Source organism: Pelecanus crispus, chromosome 4 (assembly GCF_030463565.1).
Source record: "Pelecanus crispus isolate bPelCri1 chromosome 4, bPelCri1.pri, whole genome shotgun sequence".
In the NCBI taxonomy this organism is placed as follows: domain Eukaryota; kingdom Metazoa; phylum Chordata; class Aves; order Pelecaniformes; family Pelecanidae; genus Pelecanus; species Pelecanus crispus.
Window position 1 is genome coordinate 57,656,739 of NC_134646.1, and position 17,886 is coordinate 57,674,624.

The 17,886-nt window shown below is 40.9% G+C and overlaps 1 protein-coding gene across 5 annotated transcripts in view; it reads left to right on the forward strand.

The window, feature by feature from the left end:
• TEC (tec protein tyrosine kinase) overlaps window positions 1–17,886 on the forward strand; it is a 54,506-nt gene that overhangs the window by 32,586 nt on the left and 4,034 nt on the right. For 4 of the 5 annotated variants that reach the window (XM_075709944.1, XM_075709942.1, XM_075709945.1 and 1 more), the window contains 13 exons: window positions 5,278–5,379; window positions 6,419–6,500; window positions 7,860–7,988; window positions 9,428–9,468; window positions 9,968–10,149; window positions 11,000–11,065; window positions 12,852–12,906; window positions 13,069–13,148; window positions 13,714–13,847; window positions 15,112–15,186; window positions 15,973–16,144; window positions 16,309–16,525; window positions 17,026–17,090. In XM_075709944.1, the coding sequence (XP_075566059.1) occupies window positions 5,278–5,379; window positions 6,419–6,500; window positions 7,860–7,988; window positions 9,428–9,468; window positions 9,968–10,149; window positions 11,000–11,065; window positions 12,852–12,906; window positions 13,069–13,148; window positions 13,714–13,847; window positions 15,112–15,186; window positions 15,973–16,144; window positions 16,309–16,525; window positions 17,026–17,090 (1,400 nt within the window). Of the gene's footprint in view, window positions 1–847; window positions 869–5,277; window positions 5,380–6,418; window positions 6,501–7,859; window positions 7,989–9,427; window positions 9,469–9,967; window positions 10,150–10,999; window positions 11,066–12,851; window positions 12,907–13,068; window positions 13,149–13,713; window positions 13,848–15,111; window positions 15,187–15,972; window positions 16,145–16,308; window positions 16,526–17,025; window positions 17,091–17,886 lie in introns of those variants that run through there. The other variant, XM_075709947.1, reaches the window with a different exon arrangement.

Consider the following 17,886-nt stretch of genomic DNA (forward strand, 5'->3'; position numbering starts at 1 on the left):
CAATGTATCATAACTGTAATTGTGTACATTTGACTGCCTCTCAATTGCCGGAGAAGAGTAAATTACAGGTAATGCATTGTAGTCATGGTTAGGAAGTTGCATCAGTGCTACTATGGAGAATTTCTTTTTGTGCTTTTTGGTCTCTCCAGTGCCGGTGGTTGGCATCTGCCGAGCAGCCAGGCCACGGTAAAGGATTCTCTGTTTCCTATTTTGCAGGACAGGGTTTAAGACTTTCTCACTTATGTTTGTATTTTTTTTCCCCTTGAAATTCTTCCCAAGAGTCAGATCTTGGATCAGGTCAGACTAGATCAGAATAATAATCACCTCTCGCTTTTTATCTTGATTCTAGCCATTTCGGAAAGGTGAATAGAAATCCTTGATCTTTGTTTTTCTTAGAATAATAATTAAAAAATGAATTGAAAGGTGGCAGGTCATTCTTCAACATATCTGACACACTGGAAAATAAGGGGATGGAAAATGTGGCCATCTAACACCTAGCTACAGTAATTGTATTTGCATAATCAGTAATTGCTTGGGTGAAAATGCCTCTCAAGAGGGAACTTCAGCAGTATCCAGTGCTTCTTATCGCTAAATGGCAATGCTATTTAAAAAAAAAAAACAAAAACCAGAACCAAACCCCCCCAAAAAACCCCAAACTGAAAACACCCTTACATTTGGCTTTGGAGCATATTCTGCCAGAGAAGTTCTTTACAGAGGATGTTGGGTTAGCCAGGCTTTTCTGAGGTTTTGTAAAGTTGCAGAGCAGCTCCATAAAAGGAGAAGTCCGTAATGCTGAGACTTTCTGTACTTGTGAGAACACAAGTTCCATGGGTCACATGCTGATGACCTCAGGATTTCCTACATGGGGGTAAGCACAGGAGAAAGAAATAGTATGAACAACAAAGAGAGAGCACGCATGGGCGACACAAAATCTAGCTGTTTCTTGTCTGGGCTGACTTCTGCATGTTTTCATTGAGTTTTTTTCCAAGCAGAATGTGCTTTGTATTGTTTAATCCCTCAACCCCACTTTTCTGAGGGTAAGCAGTACAATATATTCATCAGCAAAGAGGAAATACACTGAAAAAAACATTTTATCTGGTAGTGGGAATATGGTTGTCGTATTATAAGGATGAGCTGTTTGATTGTATACTTATCTAACGCTTAGATATTTCTTGTCTTCCTGTATTCTAAGATTGGGGTTTTTTGAAAGGAATTGTGTAATCATATATTTGTTCCGTATCTGACAATGTAGGTCTAGTGTTATAACTTCTTGATATTACTGTCTTGTATGTTAAATAATAGGAATAGCTTATTCTTTTTGTATTGCATGGAAACAAGACTTATTGCCTGGTGTCCTGGTTTCAGCTGGGATAGAGTTAATTTTCTTCCTAGTAGCTGACATAGTGCTGTGGCTTGGATTTAGGATGAGAATAGTGTTGATAACACACTGATGTTTTAGTTGTTGCTAAGTAATGCTTACACTAGTCAAGGGCTTTTTCAGCTTCCAATGCTCTGCCAGGTGCACTCTATCCCAGCCGAAACCAGGACACCTGGACTGGCCATCCTCACTGTGAGCAAGGAGCAGGGCTTCTAAAACTGTAAATCAAGTTTCTGAAGCATAGGCAAGTATGAAGTACATATGGCATTTTGCATTTTGAGAAGCTTTGTATAGTAGTTTCTGTATAGTCACTTCCCTTTTGTTATTTTCAGCAAGTAGATAAATTTAAAAAAAAACAACCACCTTTACTGTGACTTTGAAGCCTTACTGGGATATAGTATTTTTATACCTTTATTACTGTTCTAACCATGTTTCCTTCTATAGGCCTCCCTCTAGAGGCGTATATCTATCTTCAGAAAAGGGGTGGACCAGCTTTGATAGGTCCCTTGGGTTCACTGGCCTGTGATTTTTCCAAATCCACCGTTAATACTTGTGTCCAGTTGAGACAGCATGCATGAAAGTGCTGGTGAAGTACTGCTATTTCTAGTAGTGAAATCTAGCCTTTTTCTACTATGTTAGCCATTTTCCACCTCCAAAAACAACTGTGAAAAATGTCCCTCTGCCTCCTATGGTTTGACATTGCATAATTAGCCATTGTACTAATTTTGACTCTTTGTGGCAGAGGTCACTTGCCAGAAAGAGTGGTTGTGCGTGGATTTCTCATGGCTGGCTTATGCCTGCACCTCTACTTCCCAACTAGTTCAGGGCTTGAGCTCTCCCTTGATTCTACATTTCATGTCTGCCGTATGCCTGGGTCTAGAGCAAGCCATTTGGCTTGCAACACAGTGATCATGTGCAACATGTCCCATTATAAAGGGAAATCATTTAAGTAGGGAGGGGAGAGAAATTGCAGTGGTCTTGTTAGCGTTTTTCTTGAGTCATTCCTTCCTGCTCCTGTGCGCCTTGGTTTAATAGTGAGAAATGCTGAGCTGAAACACAGCTGCACACCTGACAATTTGAAGCCTACTGGCCATTAATAACTGTTGCTTCTGATGCAATCTGAAACATGTCTGGAGCAGTACATTTGTATTTAATTTTACATATGTAAGTTTTTTTAATCTGTAAAGTATGCAAAAATAGAAGAATCTTCTCTGATGTTTGGCTTAAGTTGCTGGATTGAGTTGTAAGGCAGGTCACCTTTGAGTTGGCTTTGTTTAGCATCTCATGGTGAAGCAAACGGAGCCACCTTCAATTATGAAAGTGTACAAAGGGACAACTTAGGAAATATGATTACTAGAATGATGTGCTGTGTATCAAGAGGTTTGCTTTATTTTTTCCCCCAAAACATTAGTTGGATTCCTCTCCTTTGTCCTCCTGGCAGATGTATCCTCCTTTTGAGTGAGCACCTGCTGAATGCCAGAATTGGCATGAAAATCTCTGAGTCTTGCAGGGGAGGCGGGTTCAGAGAAAGTAATAAAACCTGTTCCTCCAAGGAATTTCTGTCATCCCAGATAGAAAACCCAATGCATATCATCTCTCTCTCTGTCCCACAACCTCAGTTAACCAGCAGATGGAATCCAGGCAATATATAGAGTACCCCACTGGCCACAGAAAGCTGGGTAGGTACATTGCAGAAGTGGCAAGCATTTCTTCTTTGTATGTTGTTGTGCAGGAAAAAAGATCTGGAGGGGTCTCTTCAACACAGTTATGTGGAGCGTTGAATTCTGTGCTTCATGAGAAAGGGCATCTTGTTCGGATCCTCCTGTTCTGTCTTGGCTAATCTGGCAGCCCTGAAGCTGCCAGGCCTGCCACGTGGTGACAAGGAGACGGGAAAAGCAATACTTGCTGCTGTACCAAGTGGTGTAGACTTCAGTAACTCAATTTTTGGCATTTGCATGAATATATGTTTTACTTTGGGCAGTTGAAGTTCAAGTAAGGGGATACCATAAAATAAACAGAAGACCTGAAATCATTTTTTTTGATCAAAAATTAAAGGTTGCATACTTGTTACAAATTATTTTTCAGCATAAAATGATATAGCTTTGTCGTACAGCTCATGGTAATATTTATGATTTGACTTCTTTTAATGGTTCATTAAAATGCCTAGTTGGGTTTGGGTTTTTTTTTTCCCCTTCTCTTTCCCCCCTCCCCCCTTTTAAAAAGCCCCTTATTGGGGCTTCTTTTTTTGGGGGTGGGGAGGGGTTGGTTTTTCTGATGTTAAATAAGTTACAGCTTTATCTGAACTTAGTTCCTGTTATTCTTCCTGATGCTGACCATGATGTACATGAATTCTTCATGCACATTTTCTCTGCCAGCTTTTTTCATAACAATATACATAAAAGACAGAGTACTAAATGTGTTTTAAATGCTGATGAAATTTCCATGTTTTCCGTGGGTAGTAACTATTGTGTTTCTAGGGTGGTGGAATAGTGACAGCTACATTTGAAGTTGCTCTTTGTTTATAAGACTGTGTTTTCCATTGCTTATGATTGTGCCAGACTTGTGCTATTTGGGCTGAAATTTCCATCCTCAGGAGAGCAGAGGGCAGCTGAGTAAGGATTGGAGTATCTCAAATAATTCAGTAATTACTAATTATTTCCACGTTGTGTGAACAGTGTCCATCTATCGTAAGTTGTACTCTGGACTGGATGTGTTGGATGTGCTTGGCAAGTCAAACTTTTTGGTTTGGATTAATTCAGGACCAGCCATGAGCTGCTGCCACTTTCGTTTTGTTCTGGATTCCAATAGAAACTTCCCCTCTTATTGCAGACTTGGTTCTCCCAAAAGTGAGAGGTGGCCCTATACAGTCTCTGTAGATTCATCATCATTTCGCTCTCAGAAATGTATTGCTCATGTGTTTCCCTTTGCCACGTAGTAGAGCACGTTGTAAATTTCTGTGCTGGGCTCTCATTTTTAGCCAGCTCTGCTTCAGGTAAAGGAAAATGGGTTTGAACAGTTCCTTCAGAAACAGCCACCTTAAAAAGGTCTGCTTGTGTGCAGACTTCACTGTTATTTCCTACTGCTTTTATGTGTAGGCTAAAGCCCAGTAAGCACCACGTATGGGCTGTTCTTCCAAGAAGCTTCCTCTCTGGAGTGTTGAACTACACGGTATTTCCATGCATTGTTACTTTCGGCAGCACCTGCTGAGCATCATGGGTACTCCTTTCCTTCTTTAAAATCTTCATATTTATCAGTTTAGGCAAGCCAAATCTCAGATGTCTGTGCTTTTGACCTTGCTTCTTCAGGGCTTCTGCTAGCCTTTGTCAAAGTAGTTCCTTCCACACAGACCCCAGCTTGACCCAGGGATGGGTTTCACCCCCATCTTCTGCTTCCTGCCTCAGCAGGAACTTGTGTTGCCTGAGCAGCATGCCAGCTTCTCTGGAAACTTGGTGAAACTTGGCGGAAGCCGCAAATTGGTGGGAGCACTTCAGCAACTGAGTGAGGGAGCAGATGAGATGATGCATTGGCACCTATTGCCCTCACCGGTTCTAATCATAGTTTAAAATCAGCAAGGCGGAAGCCTTCCTTCATCTGTAGTCAAGTTATTTTTTGTAAAGAAGAGTAGATTAAACCTATGATTACAACTTATTGGAAACTTTATATAGAAAGAAGTGGTACTTTTTACTATGCAACGACACTGTACTCTGCACTTTCACCAGTGTAGATCTTTATGCGTGCTCTCTCTCTCTCTCTCTCTGATTTTTCAAATGACTTCTGCAGTTAAAGCTATATCAGTATCGTAAGTGGAAAAGAAAGCAAGAAGTCTCTGCTGGGGAATAAAAAGAGAATTGGATAAATTGGTTATATTTTACATAATATTTTTTGCTTTTCTCTTACAGAAAAAGTACAAAAAAGGATCTGTGGATATCTCGAGGATTAAATGTGTAGAAGTTGTAAAAAGTGATGGTATTATTCCCTGTCAAAATAAATATCCATTTCAGGTATGTTCCTTTTGTATAAAATATATAAATTACAGTGCTCTTTTCAACAGCACCAAGGCATTTGGACGTAACTTGCTTGAAATGACTGTCACTGCTAAATAGTGAGCCCATTCTCTGGCTCTCTGGGGCTGTGTGGGAGGTGGTTCAGCCTCAGTGATGAAAACCCATCCCCAGCAAGCTCTGTCCCTCCTGCAGTCCCCTCCCTTGGGAGCTGTGCCTCATACACTTGGTCTTTTTCTTTTCCTCATCCTCTCTGCTTGGATTTTGCCGGGAAAGTGCCTTGACCTGGTCTTCCTCCAAAATGGGTTAGCTGGCAGCCCGTTTTCCCTGTCTTAATTCTTTCACATTAAATTAAATTTAATTACCATTAAATTATATAGGAATAAGAAAATCAAGGTAAAACTTGTTGTGTTTTCTTCCATTGTGAACCTAATGGAAATAAACATAGAAAACAAAATGCTTAGAGGGAAAAAAGAAGTGTTTAGATATGGGGGGTTGGATGCTGTGCCTGCTTACGGTAGAGGGAATAGTTGGAGTGGGAGTGAATTCCACTGCTGCAGAGGGGACTCTGGACCCTTTCTCCCAGGGCTATACTTGCTTTCCACCAGTACAAGCAGTGAAGAAAAGGAAAGCAAGAATCACCCCAGAGCAGTACAGAATCACAAGGAGTTATGAAATGGCCGGGAACAGAGGCTGTCTGATTATGAAACAGCTTTAGCAATTAGATTGAACTGTTTTTAGAAAACACACGGTGAAGAATGAACAAAGCAAAGCATGAAGCAAACATTTTTAAGGAATACTCTCAAGATAATGTACCATTACAAAAATCCTTCCTTATTCTACTGAAAGCATCATATATGAATAGTAAACCCTAATAACCTTTTCCCAGTTTCTGCATTTTGTGGCTGAGGACACTAATTTTGCCAAATATAACAGTCATTTGTCTTGTTCTGTTTCCTCTGTTTCCTGATGAATAAATAAATTAATATTACCAGGTGAATGTATTTTTTTATTTTTGTTCTTTTTCCCCCGCCTTCAGGTTGTATACGATGCTAATACGCTTTATATTTTTGCACCAAGTGCAAAAAGCCGGGATCAGTGGGTGAGGAATCTGAAAGAAGGTAACGGAAATTGCTCATACTTAGCATCTGACACATTTTGATACCTTTACTTGAGCTGTGTGGCTGGGATGGAGTTAACTTGGTGCTGTGTTTTGGATTTGTGGCCAAAACAGTGTTGAAAACACACGGGTGTTTTAGTTGTCGCTGAGCAGTGCTTGCGCAGCATGGAGGCTTTGCCTTTTTCTCCCTCTGCCCCCGCTGGGGGTGAGCAAGAGGCTGGGAGGTGACGCAGCTGGGACAGCAGACCTGGGCTGACCAAAGGGATATTCCAGGCCATATAATGTCATGCTCGGCAATAAAAACCGGGATAGAGGAAGACGGGGGTTGGGGTTTTTTGGCTTCGGTATTGGCCATTGCCCAGAGACTGGCTGGACATTGGTCTGCTTTGTGGGAGATGGTGAGCAATTGCCTTGATACCGCTTTTGGGTTTTTTTTCTTTCTTCTGGTTGTCTTTATCTCAACCCACAACTTTTCTCCTCTTGCTCTTTCTATTCTCTCCCCCATCCTGCTGGGTGGGTAGCTGCGTGGGTGCTTAGCTGCTGGCCAGCGTCAACCCACAACAAGCTAGAAAAAGAAAACGGTAGAGCTCCTACTGCATGTATCCACCAATTTTTATTTTTATTGGGCCAGCTCATCGTTTGCATATACAGCGTGTGATAACGGGTCCTGGGAGTACCAAACACCCAGACTGATTTAATTTGATTTGTGAAGTCCAGCTGCAATCAGAATTTGACTCTGTGCTTTTGCACAACGTGTAAATCATCAAAAAGCTTATCCAAGCTAGCTAGTGGCATCACTGGAAAGTTTTGTTTGAATGTAGCTAGACAACATTGCGGGCCTGATGATGGTCTTACAGTGATGTAAAATGACAGGAGGCATCTCCACTGTGATGTGATCTGATAAATACAATCATAGTGAGTAAAGATTTTTTTTTTTTTCAAGAATGTTTTAATGCTTTCTTCTACCATGGAATTCTCATATTAATTGCAAGTGTTCTGTAAAGTAATAAGAAATAATTCCTGGGCTTGGGGACTACAGGGCAGGGAATAACCTCTGAAACTCAGCAAGCCCATAGGATGGGGGTAAGGAGCTTTTCAAGCCAAACACAGGCATTGTGCCATGGAATAGCGATAAATGTCAGCTATCTTTCCCTCCAGAACATTATTTGTAGAGGAAATTGAGTCACTTGCAGCATTAATAAAAAGAAAAGAGGCAGGCAGAGAAGCAATGCTGTAGTAAGGCCAATAAGAAGTGAAGATTATGCCTACTGTCAAAGATATTGCAATATTTATTAAAAATGTCCCTCTTGCAGATCTTTTTTTTTCAGTCTTTCAGTATGTGCTCTTTTTCTTCTTGTAGAAATAAAGAACAACAGCAATATAATGGTAAAATATCATCCTAAATTCTGGACAGAGGGAATTTATCAGTGCTGCAGACAGACAGAAAAATTAGCACCTGGCTGTGAAAAATATAATCTTTTTGAAAACAGTAAGTACATATGTTTTCATATGAAATTGTTTTGGCATATTTTTCTGCTTTTTTATATCATCCTGTCATCACACCTGATTACCCTAGATATTAGGCAAATTTGTAGAACAGAGTGAATCAGTGATACTGTGCCTAAAGTAAATAAAAGTGTTTGTTTAATTTCCAAGCATTTTGTAAAAAATATAAAAGCCAGTGAATTGTCCTCCCCCCAAAAATGTTTAGAAAAAGCAGAAAGGAATCGTTGAGGCTGCTGAATTTGTTTCACTTGGTTTGTTTTTCCCATCTGAAACTTATTTGACCAAGTATTTACCTCAGACTGAGGATAAAACCTGAGGGCGAAAAAGATTCAGCTAGAAATCCTTGCCAGCTCTTCAGTTTTAATGAATAACTTCTACATACGCATATAAGAGAATAATAACCATGTTGCATTCAGTGTTACTACACCAGTGTAAAAATGATACAAGAAGGCTTAATGTATTTACATGACTGAATTTTCTTAGAGGCTTGTAAACGTCTGTGTGCTGAACCCGGAGGAATGTGACTTCCGTAGGCACGTGCGTCTTCCAGCACCCAAATCACAGGTTCTAATTGTTCAGCAGCGGAAGCTGTGGCATGGAAAGATGTGCAAGCACGACCCTCACTGCGATATTGTCCTACATAAGGATACAGTAATTATTTAGTCCTTGATTTAAGGAAAATTCCATAGTAGGAAAAGTAATTGAGCCATTGCTTGCCTCCCAGTGAAATCAGTGGTGCCCGGATGGTTTCCTACATCAGGGCCTTAAATGGGAATGGTGGAGACCTGTGGATTTAGTTGCATTAAAAGACTTGAGGAATAAACAGTGGCTCATGATCAGCCTTATTCATCAAGAAGATGTAAAACCTGACATACAGCTCAACCTTTTAAGTGGGGAAAAAAGCAGCACAGGAGAAAAAAATACTCTTGGACCTAAGAGAAGTAATAAAAAATACATACAGCATTTATGCCTTATTTAGCGAAGCAAGGGTCAGGGGGAGTATAATTTTTTCAGAAGGGCAGATGTTGATAGGAACAGACCTTTAGATTATCATGGTGACAAGAGCACTGCTTCCTTTTTATATACCTTTTATAATCTCTATCTCTTTTTTATTTCTCATATATTTCTGCATCTGGGGGCTGGTTCAGTGATCTCTGCATGGCACGCTCAGGTGTGGCACTGGTATTGCCAAATCCTGTGGCGAATGTAGCCTTCCATCTGATTTAGGATATTTTTGCAAGAATTTTTAATCAGTGTTTTCCTAATGCTTAACTGGAGCTGTCTTTTCTTTCTGACTTACTAAACTATCCTGAAGGAGAGTTAAGATATTAAAACTTTACCTGAAATTTAAACCTTTTATTCAGTTTTTACGTTTATAACTGAATGCGCAGACACAGATCCTTTCCTATGCTCTGTTTCTAGGTGTAATGAGATTGCCCTCTCCAGTGCCAGAAAAAAGTGCGGTAGGTAGTGTCTTTAAAATATTGAATAGATAATTGCTGGGGTTTTTTTTGTTGTTGTTGTTTGGGGTTTGGGTTTTTTTTTTTTTTAGATATCCTGTGATTCTTTCCATATCCTACAGCAAAGGTCTGTTTCTGTATGCGTCAATGGGCATCACGCTCTATCTCAAGCCCAGGCTGGAGAAAATCTCATTGAAATGTAGTGGCAACTATTAGCTGTATCTGTGCTGCTGGCTGGAGAGGGGGTTGGAAAGGAAACACCAGCTAGCGCTGCCCTTTACCGGCAGCTGCAGCGCGAGCCAGCCCCGTGGGTAGCACCCACGTTGATCATCCTCCACGTGCCCCATCTGCCTCGCCGGGCCACCACAGCTCACTCCTGGGGCAACCCAGAACTAGCACAGCTTTTGCCTGTGGGATGCTCGGCTGGTTTGCACTGGTGTCGTGGTAAGGGTGGGCTGGAGTGGAGCAGAGTGGACTGATAATAATGTTGGGATGTTTTCAGCGAAGGCCTCCGCCACCTGTTCCTCCAGTTGAAGAAAATGGCAACAAAGAGGAGGAGATAGTGGTAGCAATGTATGACTTTGAGCCTACAGAACATCATGATTTAAGATTAGAGAAGGGTGAAGAATATACGGTGATTGAGAAGAATGACATTCACTGGTGGAAGGCGAGAGACAAATATGGGTAAACACGAGTTCCTTATTTTTCGTTATAAAGTCCATAAGGCTGTTTTCATGTTGAAGTAGTTTATATTGACTATGTGTCAACAAATAACTGTATTGGACCCCACTTTGGACTCCAGCCCTGAAATCTCATTCATATCTTTATTCTCACATAGAAACCAATTTACGAGTTTATGGTTTCCCAATGAAAAAAAAAATCAGCCAGCCTGCAAAACTTCGCTAGACTGGTACAGTACTCCCGCTTCCCTGGGGAACAGCTCATTAGAGAGCAATATGGTTAACGCTCAGCTCAGCAGGCTCCGACTTCCCAACTTGAATAATCATGATCTTATTTAATAGCTAGATCATTAGGGGCAATCTTTGAATGAGTTGAGAGACAGTTGCAGTTAGATGCCTCAATGACTACAACTTTACGTTCCCTGGATTAAAATTTTCCCTGCGGTTTTAAAGGTGAAAGTTTCCATACTTCAATATTTATCAGGTCCCTGTTGCAATATGTTAGGGATAATTGCGAGTTATCAGGCTGTGGCAGGCTCCAAACGTATTTCCAGTGACTGACTGGGACCTCTGAGTGCAGAAGTGACGGAGCAGCAGAGGGTTACTCTTCCTCACCCCTTCTGCTGGTTTTCTTGGACACTTCTGCTGCCCATGTCACTTCTCTAGGTGCACTGAAAGTTAATGTGGAAATGCTGATGCAGAAAATTAGTTTCTGTATAATCAACTGTAGAGTGGGTGGGTCATTAATAAATCACAGTGAGACACCTCTGGTAATTAGCAGAATGAAACACTTGTCTTCTAGGCATGCAATTTTACATGTTTTCACTCAGATTATATATTATATATTTTTTTAGAAAACAAGGATATATTCCAAGCAACTATGTAACAGGAAAGAAGTCCAACAACCTTGATCAATACGAGTAAGTGAATATTTAAATTAAAATCTGGAAGATCATAAAATGAAACCTATGCTTTAAGAATGACCATGTATTTTTGAAGTTTTGAAAGCAATTATTTACATACAATAGCAATTATCTCAGAGGTGAAACTTAAATATTTGAAATAGGCATATATTTGTTCTGATTCTCCTCATTGATTTTGCTGTGATTTATAATGTAGCGTCAAGTCAGTGGGATGGCCATCAGGCATGTAGTTTTTAGGCTATTATTATTAAAACAAAAAAACCTCTTCCCAATTCTCTGATAGACAAAGGGAAATTTTAAAGGAAATTTACCCATTGTAAGTGTGCCGAATGTTTTTTTTTTTTTTATTATTATTATTAAAGTGATATGTCTATCCAAAGTGTGTGGCTGTAAGATAGTAGAGCAGAAAACAGTGGAAATAATTTGAAGTAAACATAACAGATGAGAGATTTTGGAAGACAGCTCTAATTTTCAAGAAAATACATCACTCGGTGCATTTTGAGTCTCAGTGTATGCATATAACTTATCAGCTACAAATGTATAGCTTTTTTAAAGAAATGCTTTTTCCTGTTGATGTTTAATTATGGAGTACTTATTTAAGAACATCAAGATAAAATTTAACACTATAGTCTCCAAGCCTGTTGTTCTTGATATTCAAATTTCAGTACAACATAAACTGTTGTGCCTGAGAACTTAAGACACATTTTACGACTTTTAGATAAAATGGAGCTGTAAGGAAATAATAATTAAAACCAGTTTACGAAACCACGTTAGTAGCTCCAAAACTCTACCCTCAGCCACGTATGCCTCCTTCTGCTGTGTGTTGACAGAAGGTAGACTTTCTTCTGGGATTTTGCCCTCAGCTTCACTAAAGGGAATTACTTGTTCTTTGTTGCTTTCTCATCTTAGAGGCTCTTCCTAAGAGCCCTGCCCTGCTCTGGGCTGGGCTTCGGGGCCGGCAGAAAGGGAAGGAAGGAACCGGGCTGCCTTATCTGGTCCAACCACTTTGTGCCTTACCACCTTGGGGCCATAATTCTGAGTAACTGCGCAGTCCAGGGAGGATTATTCCAGCTCATCTGCCAACTGCAAGAAACCACTATCTCCGGAACAGCAGAACTTGGTTAGAGGCTGCTGTGCCACTTCCCTGCTCAGTTACCACTGTGACAGCATAGCTCAAAACGATTGCACCACGCCATTTGCAAGCTGCCTGTTTTTCCTTTTTATATTATTCTCTGCAGCTGGCTGAGATGTCAGTGCTTCTGTGGCTGCTTTAACCTCCCCGTGCAGCACTGAGGTCAGGGATGTGCAACCATGACATTTAATTCACTTTCAACCTCCTCTTTGGTAGGTGGGTCCTCCCTGGAAAATCAGAACCGTGAAGTTATTGAATGAAATAGCAGTCTGGCAGCCAGCTCTGCAGGTGGCTCGGCCGGTGTGCAGGCAGCTGTTTCCCTGGGGCTGTCAGCCTGCCCTTGGGCTGCCATTCAGAGCAACTACTGCCATCAGCCTGCGTGCGTTTGAGAAGTGTTCTTCCGGAAAAATTAGTTCCATTACCTGAACTTTATTGGCTTCTGTGGGATCTCACTGGATTTGTTTCAGGGCGTTTTTATGGGATAACTGCACAACGTAATAGAGACTGATTTTTGTACTTTAACTAAAGTTCAGTTGTTCACCTTTGTTACCGTAAAATTATTGAATCTGTAGCTTTGTAATACTCTGCTTTAAGCATGTCACGGAAATCATGCACTTTGGAGAAGTTATGGTTACTGATGTTGTGTTGCAGGTGGTACAGCAGAAACCTGAACAGAAGCAAGGCAGAGCAGCTCCTCAGAAATGAGGTGAGTACAGCAGCCTTGCAGTATTAACGATGAGATTCACGTAAAGTAGCTTCTCTTATTAAAGCAGATGCTTATTTTGGTATGCGCAAATCACAGAACGCATAGAAGAGACATGCAGCTTAAAACCACTTGTACAAAACTGTCAATGTGCTTGCATTTTAGGATAAAGAAGGTGGTTTTGTGGTGAGAGACTCAAGTCAGCCTGGCCTGTACACAGTTTCCCTTTATACAAAATTTGGAGGGTGAGTTTCTGTGGCTGCTCTGCTCACCTTGTCTTGTCTGAATCCATCTGTATCTGTCTCCAAATCCATGGGCTGGAGGAAAACCCAAGAGAGAGCTCAACAAAGAAATGCGGGGTGCTGTGATAGGCAAGATGGGTGACTACAATGAGCTTCTTGACTCCATGGTTAGGTCACATTTGCTTTAATCCAGAGTAGACCTGAACTGCCACTCAAAGAAGGAGGCCTTGCTTTCCCACCCCATTTGGTCTCTTCCCTCTTGCCAGCCCAAGTGTTTGCGTTGGTATATGGTGAGCTGGATTGGGGAGCTTGCCGGGCTGAAAATTAACCTTTTACGGGTTAATCTCCAACTTGGTTTGAGCACTGAGATGAAGGCGAGTACCAGCACTCGGGATCTTTCATAGTCAAGCTGTTCCTGAAGGGCGTGACATTGGGCACCCACGCTGGCTCTTTTGATTTCCTTTTCCTAGACAATGTGCTGCTCTTAAAAAATTCACAACAAATGACATTGTATTCTTGCTAATTGTTATTATTATTATTGTTGTTGTTATTGTTATTATTTTTCCAGAGAAGGTTCATCAGCAATAAGACACTACCATATAAAAGAAACAGTGACGTCGCCAAAGCAGTACTACCTCGCAGAAAAACACCTCTTCAACTCCATTCCAGAAATAATCGAGTATCATAAACATAACGCAGCAGGTAGATGAATTGGACTTTTTCTGTCACTTAGGGTTGATTTGAAAAGGAGTGTGAGGAGTTTTAGGGTTTTAATGAAAGTTTTTAGGTTATTATAGATCCTTCCTTTTCAGGGAAGTCATGAGACACTGTGTTTTCACATTTTTTCGATATAGGCAATCATTTGAAAGGTTTTATGTAAATACATATATATAAATATATAAATAAGTTCCTGTCCCCAGAGTAACAGAAGAGCAGCTGCATCGAGTCAGGAGGAATACTCATTTTCACATCACGTCTCCATCAGCTGCCTGTAACGCACAGCACATGGATAGGGATGGTACTTCCCCAGAGTACTCTCCAGGCACTAGCTTTTTACCTGCAGGTCACCACCACTTAAAGTGATCTAATCTTCCCATATAGCAAACAGATGAGGAGAACTGTAATGTGTTGGTTAGGAAATCCCTAAGGATGAGTCTTTGTAAAGGTTAGACACTTCAGATCTATTGCTGATGGCTGATGCTGGTGTCCACCCACTGTATGATGGGATGGGGAGAGTTTAGGAATTGGGTTCCAGGCACAGATACTGATACAGTGTCTTTTTTTTCAAGTCCTGTCTGTGCCTAAATTTCTCTCATGACCAATATTTTCCAGATGTTAATATCTAATTTAGATGACCTGGCATTTCCTGATGATATTCTGGAAAATGCCTTTCTGGAAAATATGCTCCAAAACATAACCCTGCTTTTCATTTATTATAACTGATTTTACTACTTGTTTTTCAATTGCTTCATTGCTTTTACCTTATGGTGTATTGAGTTCTGACAAGATTTTATGAGAATATTCAGCTAGCATGCAGCATTTATTTTGTATATGTAAAATCCCCGTGTGAAACTGCTAGGATTTATATGTGTGAAACAGAAATGATCAAAAGTAATGTTGAGCGTATACATTTTAGATAATCTTTTCTGATCTGAAAGGGGTCCTCAGCCTTTGTTGGTGCCAGCATAACTGTAAAGCACAAACATGTATGCATATATCTATATCCATCTTTCACCAGTAAAGGAGCAGCAGCAGCAAGTTAGATGCAGCGAGTGCTCTTGTGTGCCTCTTGTAGCCACTCTGAGTAGTCAAAACAACGCAATAGCAGAAAATATGGTCACAGCTGTATATAACGATAAACTTATTGTTAATCATTGTTGCAGTTTGTGGTGAAGAAGTGGCTGATTTGCTGCCTGGCACTGTAGCAGAAGTAAGCTGTGTCTCTTGAATTATCTTTGAACCTCAGGTCTTGTTACCAGGCTGCGTTACCCAGTGACCCCAAAGAAGACGACGGCACCAACAACGGCAGGATTCAGCTATGGTAATTGCGTGTTATATTGATCTGCATGTAGCTTTTCTAATGATTTTATACATGTAAGTTGGCACAATATTTTCTAAAAATTAAGACCTAGTTTTGTACTGTGATTGCCTATACTAACTTAGGCGGGTCCAAGTTGTACCTTGGAAACCCTTGCTCAGAGGATCAGCATGCAAAGGCATGATGGCTGGTGGTAGGTGTGTGGTGCCCAGGGCAGCAGTGAGGAGAGGCAGAACGTGTCCCCTGTGCTCCAGGGGAATTCAGCATCTTCCTCCATGCTTTTGTGGACACCTTGAGTTCTGCCCGATTAAAGAGCTGTACCTTTGGCTCCTTCATAAGCCTCCAGACTTCTGACTCAACCTTGACTCCTTTGATCTTTGTGGAAGGGTTACTTTTTTTTTTTTTAAAAAAAATTTGGAATAACCTGTTTTAAGCATGGCACATCAGGTGATGTGAGCAGCTGCTATGCATTGGCACAACTTCCTGTGATGGCAGCTTGTTGAAATTAAGTCTGATAATACCAGCATGTAATTACTGGCTTCAGGAAAGTTTAAGTTTTGCGTTCTGTGTTGGTCAGGAGCTGCTTAAAAGGTTATGTCTAGCTAAAAGGTTGTTTGTTTTGTGAGATAGAGAAATGCTCCATTTTCAAGTTAATTCTAAGATGTTTTCTCCCTAAATTCCCTGATTTGCTAATAATCCAGCATTTCCCTTTCCTCCTCCCTATCACCTACCTGTTTGATATGTTCCCTAGTACAGCAGTCATGGGCTCTTGTTTGTTTTGTTTTACAGAGAAATGGGAAATTAATCCCTCAGAACTGACATTCATGAGAGAACTGGGGAGCGGTCTCTTTGGTGTAGTGCGCCTTGGGAAATGGAGGGCACAGTATAAAGTGGCCATCAAGGCAATTCGGGAAGGTGCGATGTATGAAGAGGATTTCATCGAAGAAGCTAAAGTAATGATGTGAGTTGTGTGCTTGGCACTTTCATTGCCAGTTCTAGACCTCTGATGCTGTTTACTGATTATAAATAAAACACTTTGGGCAGGTGGTATTTTTGCAGTTTTGTGGGGTGGAAAGCTAGCACTGGGTGGAGGAAGTAATAACGACACAACCTCAATCTTTTCAGGAAGCTAACGCATCCTAAATTAGTTCAGCTGTATGGTGTGTGCACACAACAGAGACCTATTTACATCGTGACAGAGTTCATGGAGCATGGCTGCCTTCTCAATTACCTGAGACAAAAACGGGGAGTTTTGAGTAAGGACGTCCTGCTCACTATGTGCCAAGATGTATGTGAGGGAATGGAATACCTGGAGAGAAACAGCTTTATCCACAGAGACCTGGTAACGTCCCATTAGAAAATAACACTCCTCTTTAAAATTTTTATTTTTGAACCTACCTATTCCTTTTTGAAACACCCTGTTTGTAAATAACTGCTTTTGTTCTTGCAGAAAATTTTAAGTAGTTGAAATTGGCTCTTTAGGGTCTAATCAAGTCTCAAAAATTGCCCTATATAGAAAATGATGAAAGGTTTCTCTCTCCCAAGAAAATGGAATAAAATCTCTCTGTAATTTTTATAAATAGTTAATAGCTATTTGTGCTGATATAATAGCATATCTCTGTTCTGTATTGGTGCCATTTTCACCACTCGTGAACCCCTTGAGATGGTAATTTTTTCTGGTGATTTTTTACAAAATGGTTTGGTTGTCAAAACAGTACTATCAAGAGCAAATGCACATGTACCTTTTATGATGAGAATACACAAAAGTCCTCATTAGACTGTTGTAATTTGTCTGCAAGAGACTGCAAGTTTTTCATCCAAATCTAACCATTCTCTTTGCAGGCTGCCAGGAACTGCTTGGTGAGTGACTCGGGAGTGGTCAAAGTGTCGGATTTTGGAATGACAAGGTATGGCTGAGTGTGCAAACACATTTGTGGGGATTTGGGAAAATTCACCCAACCCTTGTACTTAGCCATAAGGCAACACATGCCCAGCAAAATTACAGGCAAAAATGATCTCTTTTTGACCTCTCTAGGGAACATCCTTTGGTTCATTTTTTTTCCAGTGCCTTTAAAGCTTGTTCATTCTGTGGTTATGTGTTAATTTCCTTACTCATTTTCATTCTGGAAAATCAACACTAGGCAGTTTATTCTCTACAGAAATAACTATGTCTAGTGCTTGCCATGAGAGGCCTGGCTTTGAACTGACTCTGTGATCTGACTGGCCTTCCGTTAGCAACTTTCTGTAACGTCTGTGAAAATCTTACAAATTTTATCTTGTAGTGATACAGGAGGCACATTAGAGCTTGTGTCTTGGACAGCAGAGCTCACGCTGCAGGGATAATAGTCATTAATGTGTATTTTGGTAAATAAATGATAGAAAGAGGCTGTTCAGTGAGTTTGGGATCCTCTTGGGGTAGATGGTTCAGAGTTGCATCTTGCTAGCTGAAGTGCTGGGAGGTGCTGAGACCCGGAGGGGGGTTAATTTCCTGCCTTGTTAGCACCCATGGGCGCTACGTCAGGAGGGTGATGTGTGGGTGAGGTGGGGGGGGAGCAGCACCTACAAGGAAGGTGTTAAAGCACCATGGTTTGACCATGCTCCTTTGCTTTTGCCACCTTTCTCTGCTAGTGAGCTTGCGTGTCCCCTGACATCTGAATTCAGACTGGCTGGTGAGAGACAGAGCAAGAAATGTTTTTGCATCGT